Source organism: Folsomia candida, unplaced genomic scaffold (assembly GCF_002217175.1).
Source record: "Folsomia candida strain VU population unplaced genomic scaffold, ASM221717v1 Fcan01_Sc012, whole genome shotgun sequence".
Taxonomy (NCBI): Eukaryota; Metazoa; Arthropoda; class Collembola; order Entomobryomorpha; family Isotomidae; genus Folsomia; species Folsomia candida.
In genome coordinates, this window is record NW_019091204.1 from 1,721,771 (window position 1) to 1,737,426 (window position 15,656).

General features: G+C 34.4%; 1 protein-coding gene and 1 long non-coding RNA gene across 2 annotated transcripts; both read right to left on the bottom strand.

Moving 5' to 3' along the window:
- Positions 1-1,593: 1,593 nt before the first annotated feature.
- Positions 1,594-5,018, bottom strand: LOC110855492 (fizzy-related protein homolog). Its single transcript, XM_022103899.2, has 7 exons — positions 4,956-5,018; positions 4,752-4,862; positions 4,501-4,674; positions 4,129-4,269; positions 3,689-3,916; positions 2,875-3,268; positions 1,594-2,351 (listed from the first exon to the last, which is right to left on the bottom strand). Exons 1-7 carry the CDS (start codon positions 4,971-4,973, stop codon positions 1,978-1,980), a joined length of 1,440 nt encoding a protein of 479 aa, XP_021959591.2. The 5' UTR covers positions 4,974-5,018; the 3' UTR covers positions 1,594-1,977.
- Positions 5,019-13,843: 8,825 nt separating this feature from the next.
- On the bottom strand, positions 13,844-14,443 carry LOC118437269. Its single transcript, XR_004835988.1, has 3 exons — positions 14,369-14,443; positions 14,198-14,283; positions 13,844-13,944 (listed from the first exon to the last, which is right to left on the bottom strand). It is a non-coding gene; the product is annotated as an uncharacterized LOC118437269 (long non-coding RNA).
- Between the last annotated feature and the right edge of the window lie 1,213 nt (positions 14,444-15,656).

The window sequence follows — 15,656 nt, forward strand, 5'->3', positions numbered from 1 at the left end:
TGAAAGACACCTGATTTATTACAAATTAAACTGTCGCAAAATTTCAATTCTAGGATTTTTGATCAGTTTCTGAAATTAGTACACGCTCATGTAGACTCCTTAATTTTCTGAAGGAACATGTATGCTAAAATCCTTAATTCAGACTAAAATTTGAAAAGGACCCGAGCTTAGCAGGATACAGATAAAATTCGGGACTTGCGCTTATATTTGCAGTCTGATCCACGAGTAATGCAGGTATGCTTATTTTTTGCATAAACAAAATAAAATTAGTGTCATGAGTATGTAACAATTATGAAAACCGGAATCACTTCAAACCTCACAAATTTCTGACTCCAACGGCCCCGTCAAGGAGTGGGAGGAGCTGAAAGCGGGGAAATCGCGTCCGTGTGCTATTTTTAGCTCAAAGGCAGGTCAATATTTTTGAAAACGGTTTTCTGCATGAGTTTCCTAATTTTTGTCCCTACAAGTTAAGTTTTGAAAATTTCGTAGTGGAACTTGGTACCAACATTTTTAATAGCATGAACATGATATTTTCAAAAAGTTTGTTGACTGCTTTCCCGAGCCAAAAAATATTGCAAAAACACATAAACGTCTCACAGAAAGTCCTAGACGTCGCTTTTCCCAGAGAACTCGGGTTTTATGGACAATGCCTTTGTGTTTAACCGTGATACGAAAATAAATCTCTTTCGTCGAAAGCAAAGGTGTCAAAAATAAAATTAATTTTCTCAAATATGATCTTTCATGTGAGCATTACTTCGTTAAGTTTATTATCTAAATTCCTTTAAAAGCGAATGAAAACCCAAAAAAACAATTAAAGTAACTAGGTTGTTAACCCTCAGTTTTAATAAACCCTGCAAGAAATTTAAAAAAACTATGCCAACTTCAACTTGAAAACAATAATTCGAAATTCAGCTAGGTTCTTCGTATTTTTTTATTTGTACTTTTTAGAGAAAATTGTTTTTTTAAACAATGTAAAAATTTTTATTAATATTAAACTTTGAAATTTAAACCTTCAACCTCGGAAAAGCTCTAACTCCTTATCGATTATTCATATTTCTTCTTTCTGATTTGGTCATGTTCCCCCCGGGTAAATAACTCTACGTTAACATCCACCTCTGAAGAATATGGCTAGTTACATTAGTTAGGTTAGTTGGTTGACTTGAACTCGAGAATTACCAAATTTTTACAAAATCGGAGTGTTACGAGTGTTACATTTCAAACCGTCGCATTGTAAGCGAAACTCTTAGTTCTTTCAAATGTTGCACCATTTACATACCAATTAATGTTCCGCGAGATCTATCATTTGCACTTTCACTACGAATATATTTAGGTTTTAACAGTAAAATAATTGTTGAGCTTATTAATTTTTGGACTATACATATGTAAAGTGCTGCTGAAATGTATAGTATATAATAGCAGATTTTCGACTGAATTTTTCTAATGACGAAAAGTTGGGGCGCAAGAAAAATTTTGCCTGGGGCGCAAATATAGGCAGCCCGGGCCCTGGCAATAATTGCACTGCAATTTGTGGCTGTATTTATGGAATTATCACGAGCAGATAATTTTTCACTGCCAAAAAGTATCTAACGACAAGTCGACATTAAAAAAATATTATAGTGTAAAAATCCAGCTTTATTCGTCAATTACTCCGTCCTCTTATTAATTAATAAATATTTATACTTAACATCTATATATGTCAGATAATCGCTTATCAAAAAATAGTCACATCGTTACTATATAATAAATACCTATTGATCAGTGATCAATGATCACAAGTATTCTCTCTCCTATAAAGATAAAGTTCCCAATCACCTAATCTTATAAATATCACATTCCGACCTACAATTAGTCCAACACTACTGCTATTAAGTAATTAATAAATATATATATCTATCCTTAACATCTGTCAGATAGTCTCTTATCAAAAAATAGTCACATCGCATCACCAATAAAGATTCATCACAAGCCTTCTCTTGTTCACCTAATCTTATAAAGATCCAGTTCCGACCTACGCTTATCTTTCCGCTTTTTGAAAACATTCCAAAATCTGAGCGTCTCGTACCCACCGGTTACAATATTCTCGCCACGTGGCGACATTGATAAGTACATCGCTCTGTCGTAACGTCCATTGTCTAACTCCCCAATTTTTTCGAGCGACGGATACTTCCAAACTTTAATCAGGTGCGTCGAGTAGCCATGCGTCGACACGAATTCGGCGGAATGCGGCGACCAGGCCAAATTGCAGACTTGTGAGTCCGTCGTAATACTTCGGATGGATTTCGCTTGACCGGTGATGGTGTTCCAAAATCGAATCGTCTCATCAGCGAATCCTCCACCGCTGGCGAGCAGGCCTGTTGGAAAAAAAATATTCGTTCAGACTTCATTAAGTTTTGAATAATTCATTTAACATTCATTAATTTTTGAGTAACTCATTCAGAATTCATTAAGTTTTTACTAATCCGTTTAACAAATCCTGTTGAAAAAAAAAATATTTGGGAAAAATTCATTTAAAATTCAACGAGGTTATAATAATTCAGTCGAAATTCATTGAGTTTTGGATAATTAATTCATTCAATAATTAATTGTTGAAAAACCCATACATAAAAATTCATTAATTTTTTTATTTACAATTGTCGAAAAACTCACTAAAATTCATTAATGTTTTAATAAATCATTTAAAATTCATTGAGTTAATTCATGTAAAATTGATTTTGAAGGTTAATTCAAAACTTATTGATGTTGGAATAATTCATTCATTCATTCAATTAAAATATTCTACAATTTCTTGCAGTAATTTCTTGCACGTGTTTTTTATTGGATACAAACTTGAAATGAATTATTCATTGAATGAATTCGAACAGCTCATTTGCTCACCATATTGATGCGGTGACCAGGCAATCGCTCTGACCGCGGCGGTATGTTCCCGATAAGTGAGAATCGTTCTTTCTGAATGTCTCACACTCCAAACGTTGAGCACATTGTCGTTTCCTCCAGAGGCCAAGAGCTCCTTATCGGGTGACCAGGCAAGCCCACAAATTTCTCCGGTGTGGGCGGCCAGCTGATTTTCTATGATGACCGGATTCGTCCGGAGGTCGGATTGATTTATGCAGCAGTCTCGTGAACCCGTGGAGAGCATGGTATCCCCCTGCGACCACGCCATTGTTCCGACGCGGGCGGTGTGACCCCAAATCGTGTTGACTAACGTTTCCCTCGCAGCGTCCCAGACTTGGACGAGGCCGGTCTCTGTCCCGACGGCGAGATGTGTTCCCTTCGAGGAAAATAAAAACAATTATTTAAATTTCTTAATACATATTACTGCTACTTAAATGAATTTAATTAGAAATTGAAAAATTGAAAAAAGTCCTTCTGGCTGGACAACGGAGTGTTATTGACTACTTTTTTTAACCCCAGTTTTCTAAATAGGACTAACAATTCACTTAAAACTGTCAAGAATCGTACATAAAATAAAGTTATTATGTAATTTAGAAACTTCCATTTACAAAATGAAATAAAATTCTACTTTCCAATAACACTCCGTCGTCCACAAGAAAGAACCTTAAAAAAAGTTATATATGTATATTTATCAATAATTCATGAAATTATGTAAATTATGATTTTGGAAATTTCCGTTCATCGAGAAAAATTTAAATTTCCAATCGCACATTTCACAAAAACCTTAAAGGGTCACCTTTTCATTCCAGGCGATCGAGCTGACAGGATTTCTCCATGATCCAGTATCACACAATTGGGTGACCTCACCCGTCACGCCGGTCCACTGCCGGTGATCTGTCGTCAGATTTTGATTTGTAGACCAGAGCCACACACTTTCTCCTAAACCCACCGCGACGCTATTTTTCGACGACCAATCGACCAAATTGAGGCAAAAGTCCTCCCGTAACTGAGGCGCGTCAAGAGCCTAAATTAAGCAAATTAATTCATATTACTTACGCAAATTAAGTAATTAATTTAGCAAGCATGCGACATAACTGCAAGGGTTCGATTTCTGTTTTTTTTTTAAAACGGGGGGACGAAATTCTGGAAATTTCCCGTAAAAAAGGGTTGGCCCCCACTTTCCCGTTTAAATCGAACCCAAGCATACATAATTGTGGCAGTATTTAAATTAAATACCTTAAGCGGGACTTTTGAAATCTTACTGACACCCTTGGAATAAGAATGGTTCAGAAGCTGAGCAGAATTTGCATTAATCGGAGATAACGAGTACGGTGACCACGCCGAGTTGAGGAAATTGCTCCGTTCGGAGGAATCAAACTGGAAAAAGGGGATCATTTATAATTTAATTTTTGCAAAATACTCATTTTAATTCTAAAATTGGAGGCTTTCCGATTTTGCCCAAATTAATTAGTGTCGCAAATTGATCGCAAATTTGATTAGGATGAAATTCGCAAATCGTTTCTTCTACAAATTTCATACTAATCAATTTGGGACGGATTGACACTAAATTTAGTTAAAATCCGAGGTCACACGCTTGGAGTCACTTACCTTAAATAACTTTCTACTCGTCGGCGACGGCGATAACACGGGGACATTTTCTATTTGATCGCGAAGGACCTCATTTTTCAGAAGATTCGAATAAACTCCTTGTCCGTTGTTACAATTCGTGTCATTTGCTGTTGGTTGTTTATTCCACGATCCAAGCGGCCTGGTAGCCAGATCCTGAACATATTTAAATAATTAACAATTAATTAATTGCAGTTTGGTTTTTAAAGATAATTTATCATCAAATATTTCACCTTTGCACTGCTGCTTGTAGAAGATGCTGGTGACACGGGGAAGCACGTGTCCCACGTGTTTCCAGCCCTCGTGGGGATGAATCTGTCGCCATGCCGGGGTTTTGGGGGGGTCTGACATGCCCGCATTTTGAAAAAAAAAAACAGTTAAAAACTGTCAAAAATACCCACTCGACAAGACAAATAAAACGAAGCAATATTTTCAACCTGTTGTTTTCGTTCCATTTGAACTCTTCCCGGCTCAATGTTGTGGGAAATTGAGATTTCCAAGTTTTATTGTGTTGTATTATACAACTTTTAGTATAAATAGTAGGGAATTCAAAACCGGACCCTTTTCTGAAAACCGGTTTTCGGTTTTTCCGGTTTTCCACCCACCAAAACCGGTGAAGAACCGGGTTTTCACCGTTTTGCCAAAATACAATGTTTGGGCACCAGGCAGGTAGAAAAATTAACTATGTGGGTATCGTAGGTTTATAGGCCCTAACCTTAAGGACTTGGTTCAGAATCCCCCGTGGTAACGCTAGGTCACTTTTATGTAACTTTGCCCCAGCTTTGCATGGGATGGGTTGCATGCAAAATTTTCGACTCTGGTTTATTAACTGACAAAACTATTCGAGAAATTTATAAAATCAAGTTGTTGGCCCTAAACCTTACCCATCTCGTGTAATTTTGGTTTTACTAGGACATGTCCATTTTTACTAAGATCAACGTTTATGAGAAAACCAGTGAGAGAATTTAGTTCCGGTCTTTGGCAGAAGCTGGACAACTATGTTGGTTAGTGCACTAACTATTTCTGCTAATTTATGAAGGTCCAGGGGATTATTGAAGAAACAAAATATACGGTAAAACCAGTGTCGCCAATAAATAAAGGGATATATACACTTTCCGTCAAAAGCATAAATTATCCAAATGATCTCCTCGTCCAGATTGAGGTCTTGGCTTTATTTAAAAATTAAGATATCCTATATGCATGCACGATGTTAGTCAGGACTCTTGATCTAAATTTAAAAATCCAGTATGGATTATATGTTGCTATGCTGTGCTGCTCCACAAACACATGTGGTATGGGATCAATAGCTTTATTTTATAAATTTCTTGAATAGTTTTGCTAATTAGTGCACACCAGATTCAAACTTTGTACACACAACCAATCCTCTGCAAACCTGTGACAAAGTTGTATAAAAATGGCATAGTGTTACCACGGACGATTCTGAACCAAGACCTTAAGAACAATGACCTAACGGAAAGATGCACGAAAAACGTTAAACTAATTAAAAAATATATCTTCTCTAATTCTTTGAGGAAATAAATATGCTAACTTAATGGATTATCTGTTAACGTAATATGAAGATGCAAAGTAATTATAAATATGTAACCGAAGCCTAGTTTTATTCTAAAAAAATATAGGAAAACACTATCTACCTCTATATGTAATCCAGAAGAAAATACATTCGTATACATAGATATGGGAAATGAGATACAAAAAAGAGACCAGCATGTCATCTTTAAGATTTTACTAATTTGCAAGGTTACACATTTTTGGCGAATGCCCACACGAACAATTTTACTGTAACACGTGCACTGGATTTTGACCGGAGAAATTTGTGTCCATTCATGGACAAGGTAAGAATTTTGCACAAGTCGGACCGCACATACATACATGTTTGACTTCTAAAAAGACACATTCATACAATTTTCAGCCATAAATTAAAGCTGTTAAAATGTTATAACTTCAGGTTTTTGCACGGGTTTCTATGTAGGTTAGCATCACGTTAGCAGTTTATTCGAAAATATAATTTATGCAAATAGAAATTTGAAGTTCCGAGAATTGATTTATAAATGAAATATGTAATCGCTTGACAAGTTAAAGGGGTTAAAAAGCCGTTATCGCAGTTGAATGCGAACCCACAACCACCTGCTAATAATTTATGTAGCTTTTCAAATTCATTGCTTTTAATTTTGTTGATTATTTTTGCAGCTTTGAAAATTGTGTTAATCCAATGAACTAGCAAAATTCTGTTAAAAATTATCAAATAGTTTTTCAAAATAATTGCAGGCCTTAATTTTAAGCGCAAATGTTACCAATTTTGTTTAAATAGTGTCAAAATTCGAAAAATAGTTTCGTTTAAAAATTTAAAATTTTGACGAAAATCCGGTTTTTAGAATTGCCAAAACCGGTTTTCGGTTTCACCGAAAACCGGGTTTTCTCCGGTTTTTCCGGTTTTGAAAAACCGGTGTTGAATCCCCTAATAAATAGTGAACAAAAACGTGTAATTGTCTCGACCCCACAATTTATGACCTTTTGACCCTTCACACCAACTCGTCGACTTTTGACCCCCTCGCATCAACCATCAAGATTCCTTCCCTTTGTTAACGTTCTATTGTATACGGGTTTTGAGTTTTAATTTTATGTCTTAACTTTCCCGTCTTCCATCCATGTCGATTTTGAAACCTGTTCATCTCCGTTTTTTATTAATGTAAAGATTTTGTTGCATTTAAAATCGGTAATTTCGAGTTTTATAAAGTTAGAATTGTAATTTTTTACGTCCATAAAAAAATATTTGAGGCATTTTAATTTCAAAGATTTAGTTTTTTTTTATTTCCAGAACTCAAGTCTTGATTTTGTAAAAAGAATCGCCCAGAAAATTGAGACAAAAATTCCAATTCAAAACCCGCATGCAAGAGAGAACTCTAATCTCCGTTTTTTAATCACACCCTTAAAAAATTCGTGTACATAGCTCGAAATAAATAGTACATAAATACATAAATAACCACGTGTATGTATGTATCCAATTTTATTTTAAAATCCCGCATGACAATTAAACAACTAAAAATACGATTAATTAAATTTTTTTATTACTCAAATTTTTACTATTCGAGTCAAAACTTGCAAAGTTTATTACGATTATAAGTATATATAAATTAGCAATAAAGAACATCTAGGATATTAAAAATCCAGTAACTAATAAGTTTAATATTTAATCTAAAATTAACACTTGCAAATTTTTAGTATTTGGCAAATAATTAATTCTATTACGCGAAATATTAATTATTATTAACTCAAGTTACAAATATACTCATTTACATATATTTATTTATATTAATATATTCATAACAAACATAATTTTGGAAACAATTTTGTTATAATCAATTTAAATGTGAATTTAAAATAACAATAACTACATATTTGAATCGAATATTCGGTCACGAGATTTCCCGTTTATGTAAGTTATAATTTCTGGAAAATTAAAATTCTGTCAGGATTTATAAATATGATACATTCATATTTATCTGTACCGTATCAGTTTGGATGTGTGTGAAAAATTACGAAAAATTACGTCATTATTCACCTGAGGTTTACCATTTAATACCTGAAACATGTGAAAATTTACCTAACTAAATTTACCAAAGATCTAGGCTCTCCCAGATAAACCCAAACACATCAACTGATCGACGACCGTACTACCTAAATTACATAGTAGGATATATCGCTCCTCAAAGCCAGGTCGATACATGGATACAGGAACAATCGGATGCAAGTAGCCAACCCAAATTTAGAATCTTTTATCACCGATGTTTATGTCGCTTACTGTAAGTACAAATTGGGTAAAGGTAGCCAACGTCCGTGCAATTACCATACAGGTTTTTAAGAACCTGGGATATGTACAAGTCCAGTTTTCAAGTTTGCAAAAGAAGGGTACAAAGTCTATTACATGAGACATAATGTTGTACTTAAATTAATTAAAGCAACCCACATGTTTATCAGGATGGCTAACAAAATAACAGTCATGCTGATTGTAATGTTCATGTGAAAATTGAATAGTAATTCCTTGATAGCTTTAAATTTCAGTCCTTCTCCTTGTGTAAGCTTCTTCATATGATGGATAACAAGATCTATCCATACATACTTTCCCTTGCACCGAGTTGGGTTGAAAGACTATCTTACAGATTAAAAAATAACGAAGTTGTTGTGTGTTTGTCGTTGCATCTTTGTGGGGTCTGTGTCCAGGGGTAAGCTTTTTTTCTAGACGTATGGAACAGAACTGAGAAAGAAAAACTTAGCGTTGGACGTCTGTTACAATTAAAGCCATACATTCCATATCTTCTCTTATTATATTGTGCTCCGTTTATTACGTTTAATCACTTTGAGGTATGTACATAATTAACACCTATAAAAATACCAACCGTGGTATCAACCATGCTAAAATTTTGCAGATGAAAACACAAGGGAAGATATTTCATACCAATATCTATCCATTTGGGAAACGAAGGTGGAGGTTGCTACTCACTTCAGTTTTGATTGAACTAATATAAAATTTTCTGCATTTTCGAGTTTTATCACTCAACCCTTTAGAAATATCAGAGTTAAATAAATGGGCAATTTGTGGCATAACGGCATATATATTAATCTCCATGTGTGGCTTGCTGAATGCTGATTAAACACTTACAAATATGCAAGATTTCATAAAAAATATATTCTGCCCCGAAATCTACTTTTGTCGTTTACGTAGTTCCAATTGGATTCATATACATGCAACTGTCGTATTATCCCGATCCAAACACATTGTGGCCAAAATTCACCTGGCAAAATGTATCAAATAGTTACTCAATTTTTTTCCGTCCCACTAGCTGATCACGGTCTTCAGTTGGCACAAGTCGTGGTTGGAAAAACCTCAGTTGATGTCAAAACATTTGAGAACCTGTTTTCAAGTTTTGCTGCAGGAGTGTACTCAATGGTAAAGTAATAATAATTCATATAGAACATACACTGCTAAATGAGTTATAAAAAGTTTTGCATTCCGCACATTATTAATCCGACCGTAATCTACTGTGGATTACGGTCTCTCCAAAAATCTCCAAAATAACTGAAACACGTGCTCTATGACCAGTTTAATGGCTTCTTCCCATAGTCTTGTTTCAAATCATTCAAACAAAACGTCGTTTATCAAGATTGCAAATCAAATAACTTGTTGAGAACTTTAATCAGCGAACTTTAAAGTCTTTAACATTGAATCAGACTTATATTCTAAGAAACCCGGTACCTAAGTTATTACCAGGCGGAGTATCTATGTGACTCTACCGCATGGTAAATTACCATGCGGTAGATTCATTATTGAGTGGTAGCAAATTAGTTACCAACTGGTAATATTTTCAAATTTGGCGACCAGGGTTATTATCGGTTTGGTAACAAAATGTCTACCACTCAATAACAAATTAATTACCATGCGGTAGAGTCATTTAGAAACTCCGCCTGGTAATAACTTAGTTACCGGGTTTCTTAGAGTGCATAAATATGTGGTAACTTTTGAACAGAGTGAGATAGAAGGAAGCTATCTTCACAGTATGTACATATATGGGATATATATGTACACCTCGTAGTAGGGGCTAGGACTAGCGGTAACCAAAGGCTTAAAATACCGCGTGGGTTATCAAATTAATAGGATTTTAATCAGCATTCCAACGAGGTGGGTTATTTTAGCATGTAACGACCCCATACCATTGGGGATAAGGGGGATAATTTGTGTTTTAGGGGCTCTATATTTAATTATGGGAAGAAATAGAATTTATGATCACATACATACATACCGTAAATACTCTATTTATAGCCGGGGCTAAAATCGAAAACTGAGGGTCCCGGCCCCGGCTACAATTAGAGACCGGCTATAATTAGAGACCCGGCTAAATTTTGTTCCGCCCAAAATTTTGGATTTTACAAAATCATGCTGACTCAATTTGAGTTTTTCCGTTCTTTTATTTAGCAAGATATGCCATCAGTAACCTATTCACTTTAAACCTACATCTTCAAACGAGATTTAGCAGGGTTTTTTAATTTTGTCATGATTATATCTACTACTAACTTGAAATTGATAGCTAAAAATTAATAGATCAACTTATTCGTTGATTAGCATAATGTTCAACATTTTTCTTAAATTGACCTTGAACTGGGACAAAGAGAATAAGACAGGCCATAATTAGAGACCCGGCTATAATTGGAGACCCGGCTAAAATTTTGAAATCTTGGTGTCTAGACCCGGCTATATTTGGAGACCGGCTATAATTAGAATAGGGCTATAAATAGAGGTTTTACGGTATGTATGTTATTAATTATATTGGAACTAATAATGCGATGGTGTGAAGTGTAACCCTCCGATTTGGTTGCAATTTCGATTTTACTTGGTCCATGTCAATACAACCAACGTTTCTTGAGGCAGTTTGTGCCATTGTCAGAATTTGGCAAAATATTTGAGGTTAAAGTTGAAAAATGTGCAATTTTTAGGACGGGAAGAGAATGGAAGTTGAGTTAGCTTCCTCCCCCTGGTAAAAATCGCCCTTTTTTCAACTTTGGCCTCAAATATTTTGACAAATTGTGACCATGGCACAAATTGCCTCAAGAAACGTTGTTTGAAACACGTGCTATAAATATGACCATGGTCATAAATGTCTCCACACCATAAATGTCTCCACATGTCGTTACGAAAACCACGTTTAGCAAGATTACAAATCAAATATGTAACTCTTGCCAAGTTTAATTAAAAACCCAATCTCAGCACATTAGAGTCTGACTCGGGATATAAGAGAGAATGGTAATCTGTGGAATGAAACTCTTGGGCTTATTTATGCATGTACAGGAGTTGACGGTGTTTCGAGTACATAATCCTAATTTATTTCATTCACGTATGCACGAGAAGATCACACTATACGACAACGGAAGTAATATTAATTTCTATTTTGTTAAAAAAGTGGAGACGAAATATGTAGAAGATATAAATATCTATGAGATTCCGTTAAGGAGTTCGCAAATCGGTCTTCCTGTGTATACGAAGTTGAATATTCTAAATATACATATGTATTTATATACTTTCTAAATTTTCAAAATTTTGTCTCTGCGATATTTATTACGAATCTGCATTTCAGACGCCAGAGGCCCAGTACCTCAGGCCGTAGCCCACGTCCATGCAATTACCATACAGGTTTTTAAGAACCAGGGATACAAGCCCAGTTTTTAAGTTTGAAAAAGCAGGATACAAAGTGTTTTACATGGTACCGTTGTACTTGAATTAATTAAAGCAATCCAGATGCTTAACAGAATTGCTAATAAAATAAGCTTTTGTCTAGACATATGAGACAGAACTGAGAATGAAAAACTTAGCGTTGCACGTCTCTTACAATTAGAGCAATACATGCTACATATATCTTCCATTGCTATATTGTGGACCATTTATAACATTTAACCACTTTGAGGTGTGTGATTAACATCTATAAAAATGTCAACCGTGGTATCAACCATGCTAAAATTTTGCAGATGAAAACACAAGGGAAGATATTTCATACCAATATCTATCCATTTGGGAAACGAAGGTGGAGGTTTCTACTCACTTCAGTTTTGGCCGAAATAATATACCATTGTCTGTATTTTAGAGTTTTATCACTCAACATTTCAAAAATACCAAAATTAAGAACATGGCATTACGGGGTGGCTTGGTTCGTGTTTTACTTCTACGAATTAGTGTTTACCAAACATATGTATGCACACATTACGAGATTAATGGCTCAAAATTTTACATTTCAAATGCATACATAGGTTTCATTTTTGTCTTAAAGTACAAAGTATTCTACAGAATACCAACCTGCTTTGCAGAACTTGATGGAGTAAAAATGTATCCATTGATAAGTTGTCCTGCATATATTCATCGGTATTCAGTACTTTGGAAGGACTTTGATCTCGAATTGTACACCATCGTAATTGAGTCATTGACAAACTAATAAAGGATTAAGGGAGGATTCCTAACTATTGAAATTATAAACCAAAATGAAATGACTATTTATTATAGGGAGATCATATAAACCACATTTAATACATGTAAAGGTGGAAAGTATTGACAAATTTTTAGACCAACAAACCTACTCACTTATGATATCGATTACAGTGGAGGTCATTATACAGCAATTGGGAAGACCCAGGGAATCAGTGCAACGTTGGTTCGTTCGTCTTTATACGATCGTTATGTACGTGAGTTTAATATATGTAATCTACAGCAATGCAAAATAATAATAAAAATACATTAATGAGTAATGTTTGATTCGTATCTGGCTTTAAATGAAGTGAATTCGCCTACCGCAAATGTATGAGTGAGTTAAATGCGTTCTAAAACTATGAAAAATATAAACATTAAAAACCTATTTTAAAGTGCGTAATTTGTAAATCATACAAAATACACTGTCCATCAAATAGTTGCATTCCTCATGTATACATTTGTAGTACATGAGGAATCAATATATAGAATGTTTTCATATTTAAAATTTGTAACCGTAATGAGTTACAAATTTTAACCTTCTTTTTTCCGAATTTTAACCTTAAGTTACAAAAATTAACCTTCAGAGTTAATTATTGTTCCACTAGGTTGGATTTTGTAGATAAAAAGGAATGTTTAAAAATCCAAAAAAAAAAGAATTTGTCTTATGGAATTTTTCGTAATTATGTCAAATATTTAATTTGACAAGTTTGGGCAAACAAAATAAAATAATTTGAGTCAAGTCTTGTCAGGAATTTTAATTAGTAATTGCTAGTAATTAAAGAGTTTGATAAGAAACGATTATATATTTCATATTTACTGAAATTTCTAAATATGATATCGAAGATATTTCAAATCAACAACTAGCTATTCTCAATTACCAAGAAATTATACATACTTTTTTTCAGGGTTGTGACGTATGTATCAAGGAAGTAATTAACTAATTGAATATGTGCACTAATTATTCCTAACTGTAGTAAAGCTAAACTTCCAACCTTAAATTCTCATGCTTAAATACATAAATACGTTTTCTTATGGGGCCATTTTTAGTATAAAATTACATAACCTAAAAATTATTCTCATCTAAATGATGATCTCCGATTACAAACTTTTAGTTGGCGTGTAATCCTGCGAATATGGATGGCGATGGATTGGCAAATTTTCGAATTAAAATTGTCCAGTTCATGTCCAGAGTTTTTTTTATGCCAAATTCCCTGCCAAAGTTCCCTGCCAAATTAAGCATTATTAAATACTACCAAACATAACAATCTGCACGCTAATTAATTCAGCTTTTATACATACTTACCTGGTATGTACATACATACATAGACCGGCCAAAATAGTCCACAAATTCCGAGTTAAACGTAACAAATCTACGTCCGATTCCATGATTTACCAGCGTCCTATCAGTTTAAATAAAAATATAATTACAAATTTATCACGATTACAACGGCGGAATTCACGCAGTTTATGTAAAATCCTAGAATTCTATAAACTTACAAGGTTTTTTACAAAAATTTTACAAAAATTTGGGAGGAAAATTAGCTCACAAATTGTTGCAAATTTACTTTGATCTCTTTAATTTGTAAAAGTTTGTTTGAATTGCCTCGTTACATAACTTAATTTTATTTATGTATTTTGCGAATATGTGTTAACCTGGTATTAGAAATCAGCTCAACGATTGCATAATATGGCCCAAATAAGCCGCAGTCAAGTTAAGTTATTATCTGGCTGGATATTTCCTACAAATGTAAGACCATTTCATTAGTAAAACTCTACTAACTAATTTTGCATAATAACGTTAACTAATTAAGTTTGCGCAATTACCTGGAATTTGTTCCAATTATCTCGAACCTGCACAAGCACAATTTATTCTTAACTTTACATTGTTTAATCTTATCCTTTATTCACCGAAATAGAAATGGAGGCCGAAAAAGCTTGTTTTTTTTTTTCTGGAAGTGAAACTGGAATAAAAACATCTTTGTGCATGGGGAGCGTCCATAAATCACGTGATCGATTTTTGGCCAATTTTGACCCCCTCCCCCCCCTAGGTGACCGGTGGTGATAATTTCGCTACCCCCCCCCCACCGGTCACGTGACAGGAGATGCTCAAATTAAATCATGTTGTCCGGAACAACAATATTTTTTAAATCATTAATCAAATTAGAGCTACACTACACACATGTGTAAATACCTATTTAATACGCCAGTCAGACATAAGTATTTAAGTCGAAGCAAGTTTCTAAATATGCAAAATGAAAATCAAATTTATATAACGTGCGTGTGGTATGCCAAGAGAGTTTATATATAACTCTCTCATGACATTTATTGGCATATACAAAAGTTTAAAAAACTTTTGTATATACTACTCATGTCACGTGACATCTGACCATCTACCCCCCCCGTGATAATTGGTGACAAATTTCAGACCCCCTCCCCCCCTCTAATCGATCACGTGATTTATGGACGTTCCCATGTACGCATGCACGCGTATTCTTACGCATCTTCCCTGGAAATGCGTGAGGGGGGAGCATCCACGTAAATGATGAAGTGTCGACAAATCGCGAGTTTTAAATGATTACGTAACAAAAGCTAGTTTTCGTTTCCGATCAGGATTTTTCCAAGTTGTGAATGTCCCACAAAATCAATGTTTCCATGCACTTTTTACACTACTGTACTGGAATGTGGTCCGTATATTTTCTTTGTTCCCAGAGCGTAGCGTGTGCATGGAAATGAAAGCGAGAGTGAGACCACAATTTTCATGAAAAGTTATGAATCGTAAAATTTCTTTACATTAGGGATTTGTAATATATATGTACATACATATAAGCTTTAATAGTTTATTATGTCGCATAAGCTACTTTATGTTATCGTTTTGTCCGCACGTTTATCTGTCCAGTACGGCACGGCGTGTGTGTATGTATGTATGCCATGTGACAATTATCGCGATTATGATTCATTAAAATTTCCTTTACATATGGTAAATACATGTATATTGTTCATAATTTTTGAGTAGTTATTAAATACATATGTAGCTTCAGGTTCTTTATATTATCGTTACATATATCAGTGGGTCAGTTTATGTATGTACACTCTTCAAAATGATGTTACCCTT

Excerpts from the sequence above, each read along its gene's own strand:
- LOC110855492 (XM_022103899.2), bottom strand. Across the intron at positions 4,270-4,500 it reads CGAGTAGAAAGTTATTTAAG|TTTGATTCCTCCGAACGGAG; the intron begins GTAAGTGACTCC and ends CCCTTTTTCCAG. Across the intron at positions 2,352-2,874 it reads CTGGTCACCGCATCAATATG|GCCTGCTCGCCAGCGGTGGA; the intron begins GTGAGCAAATGA and ends TTTTTCCAACAG.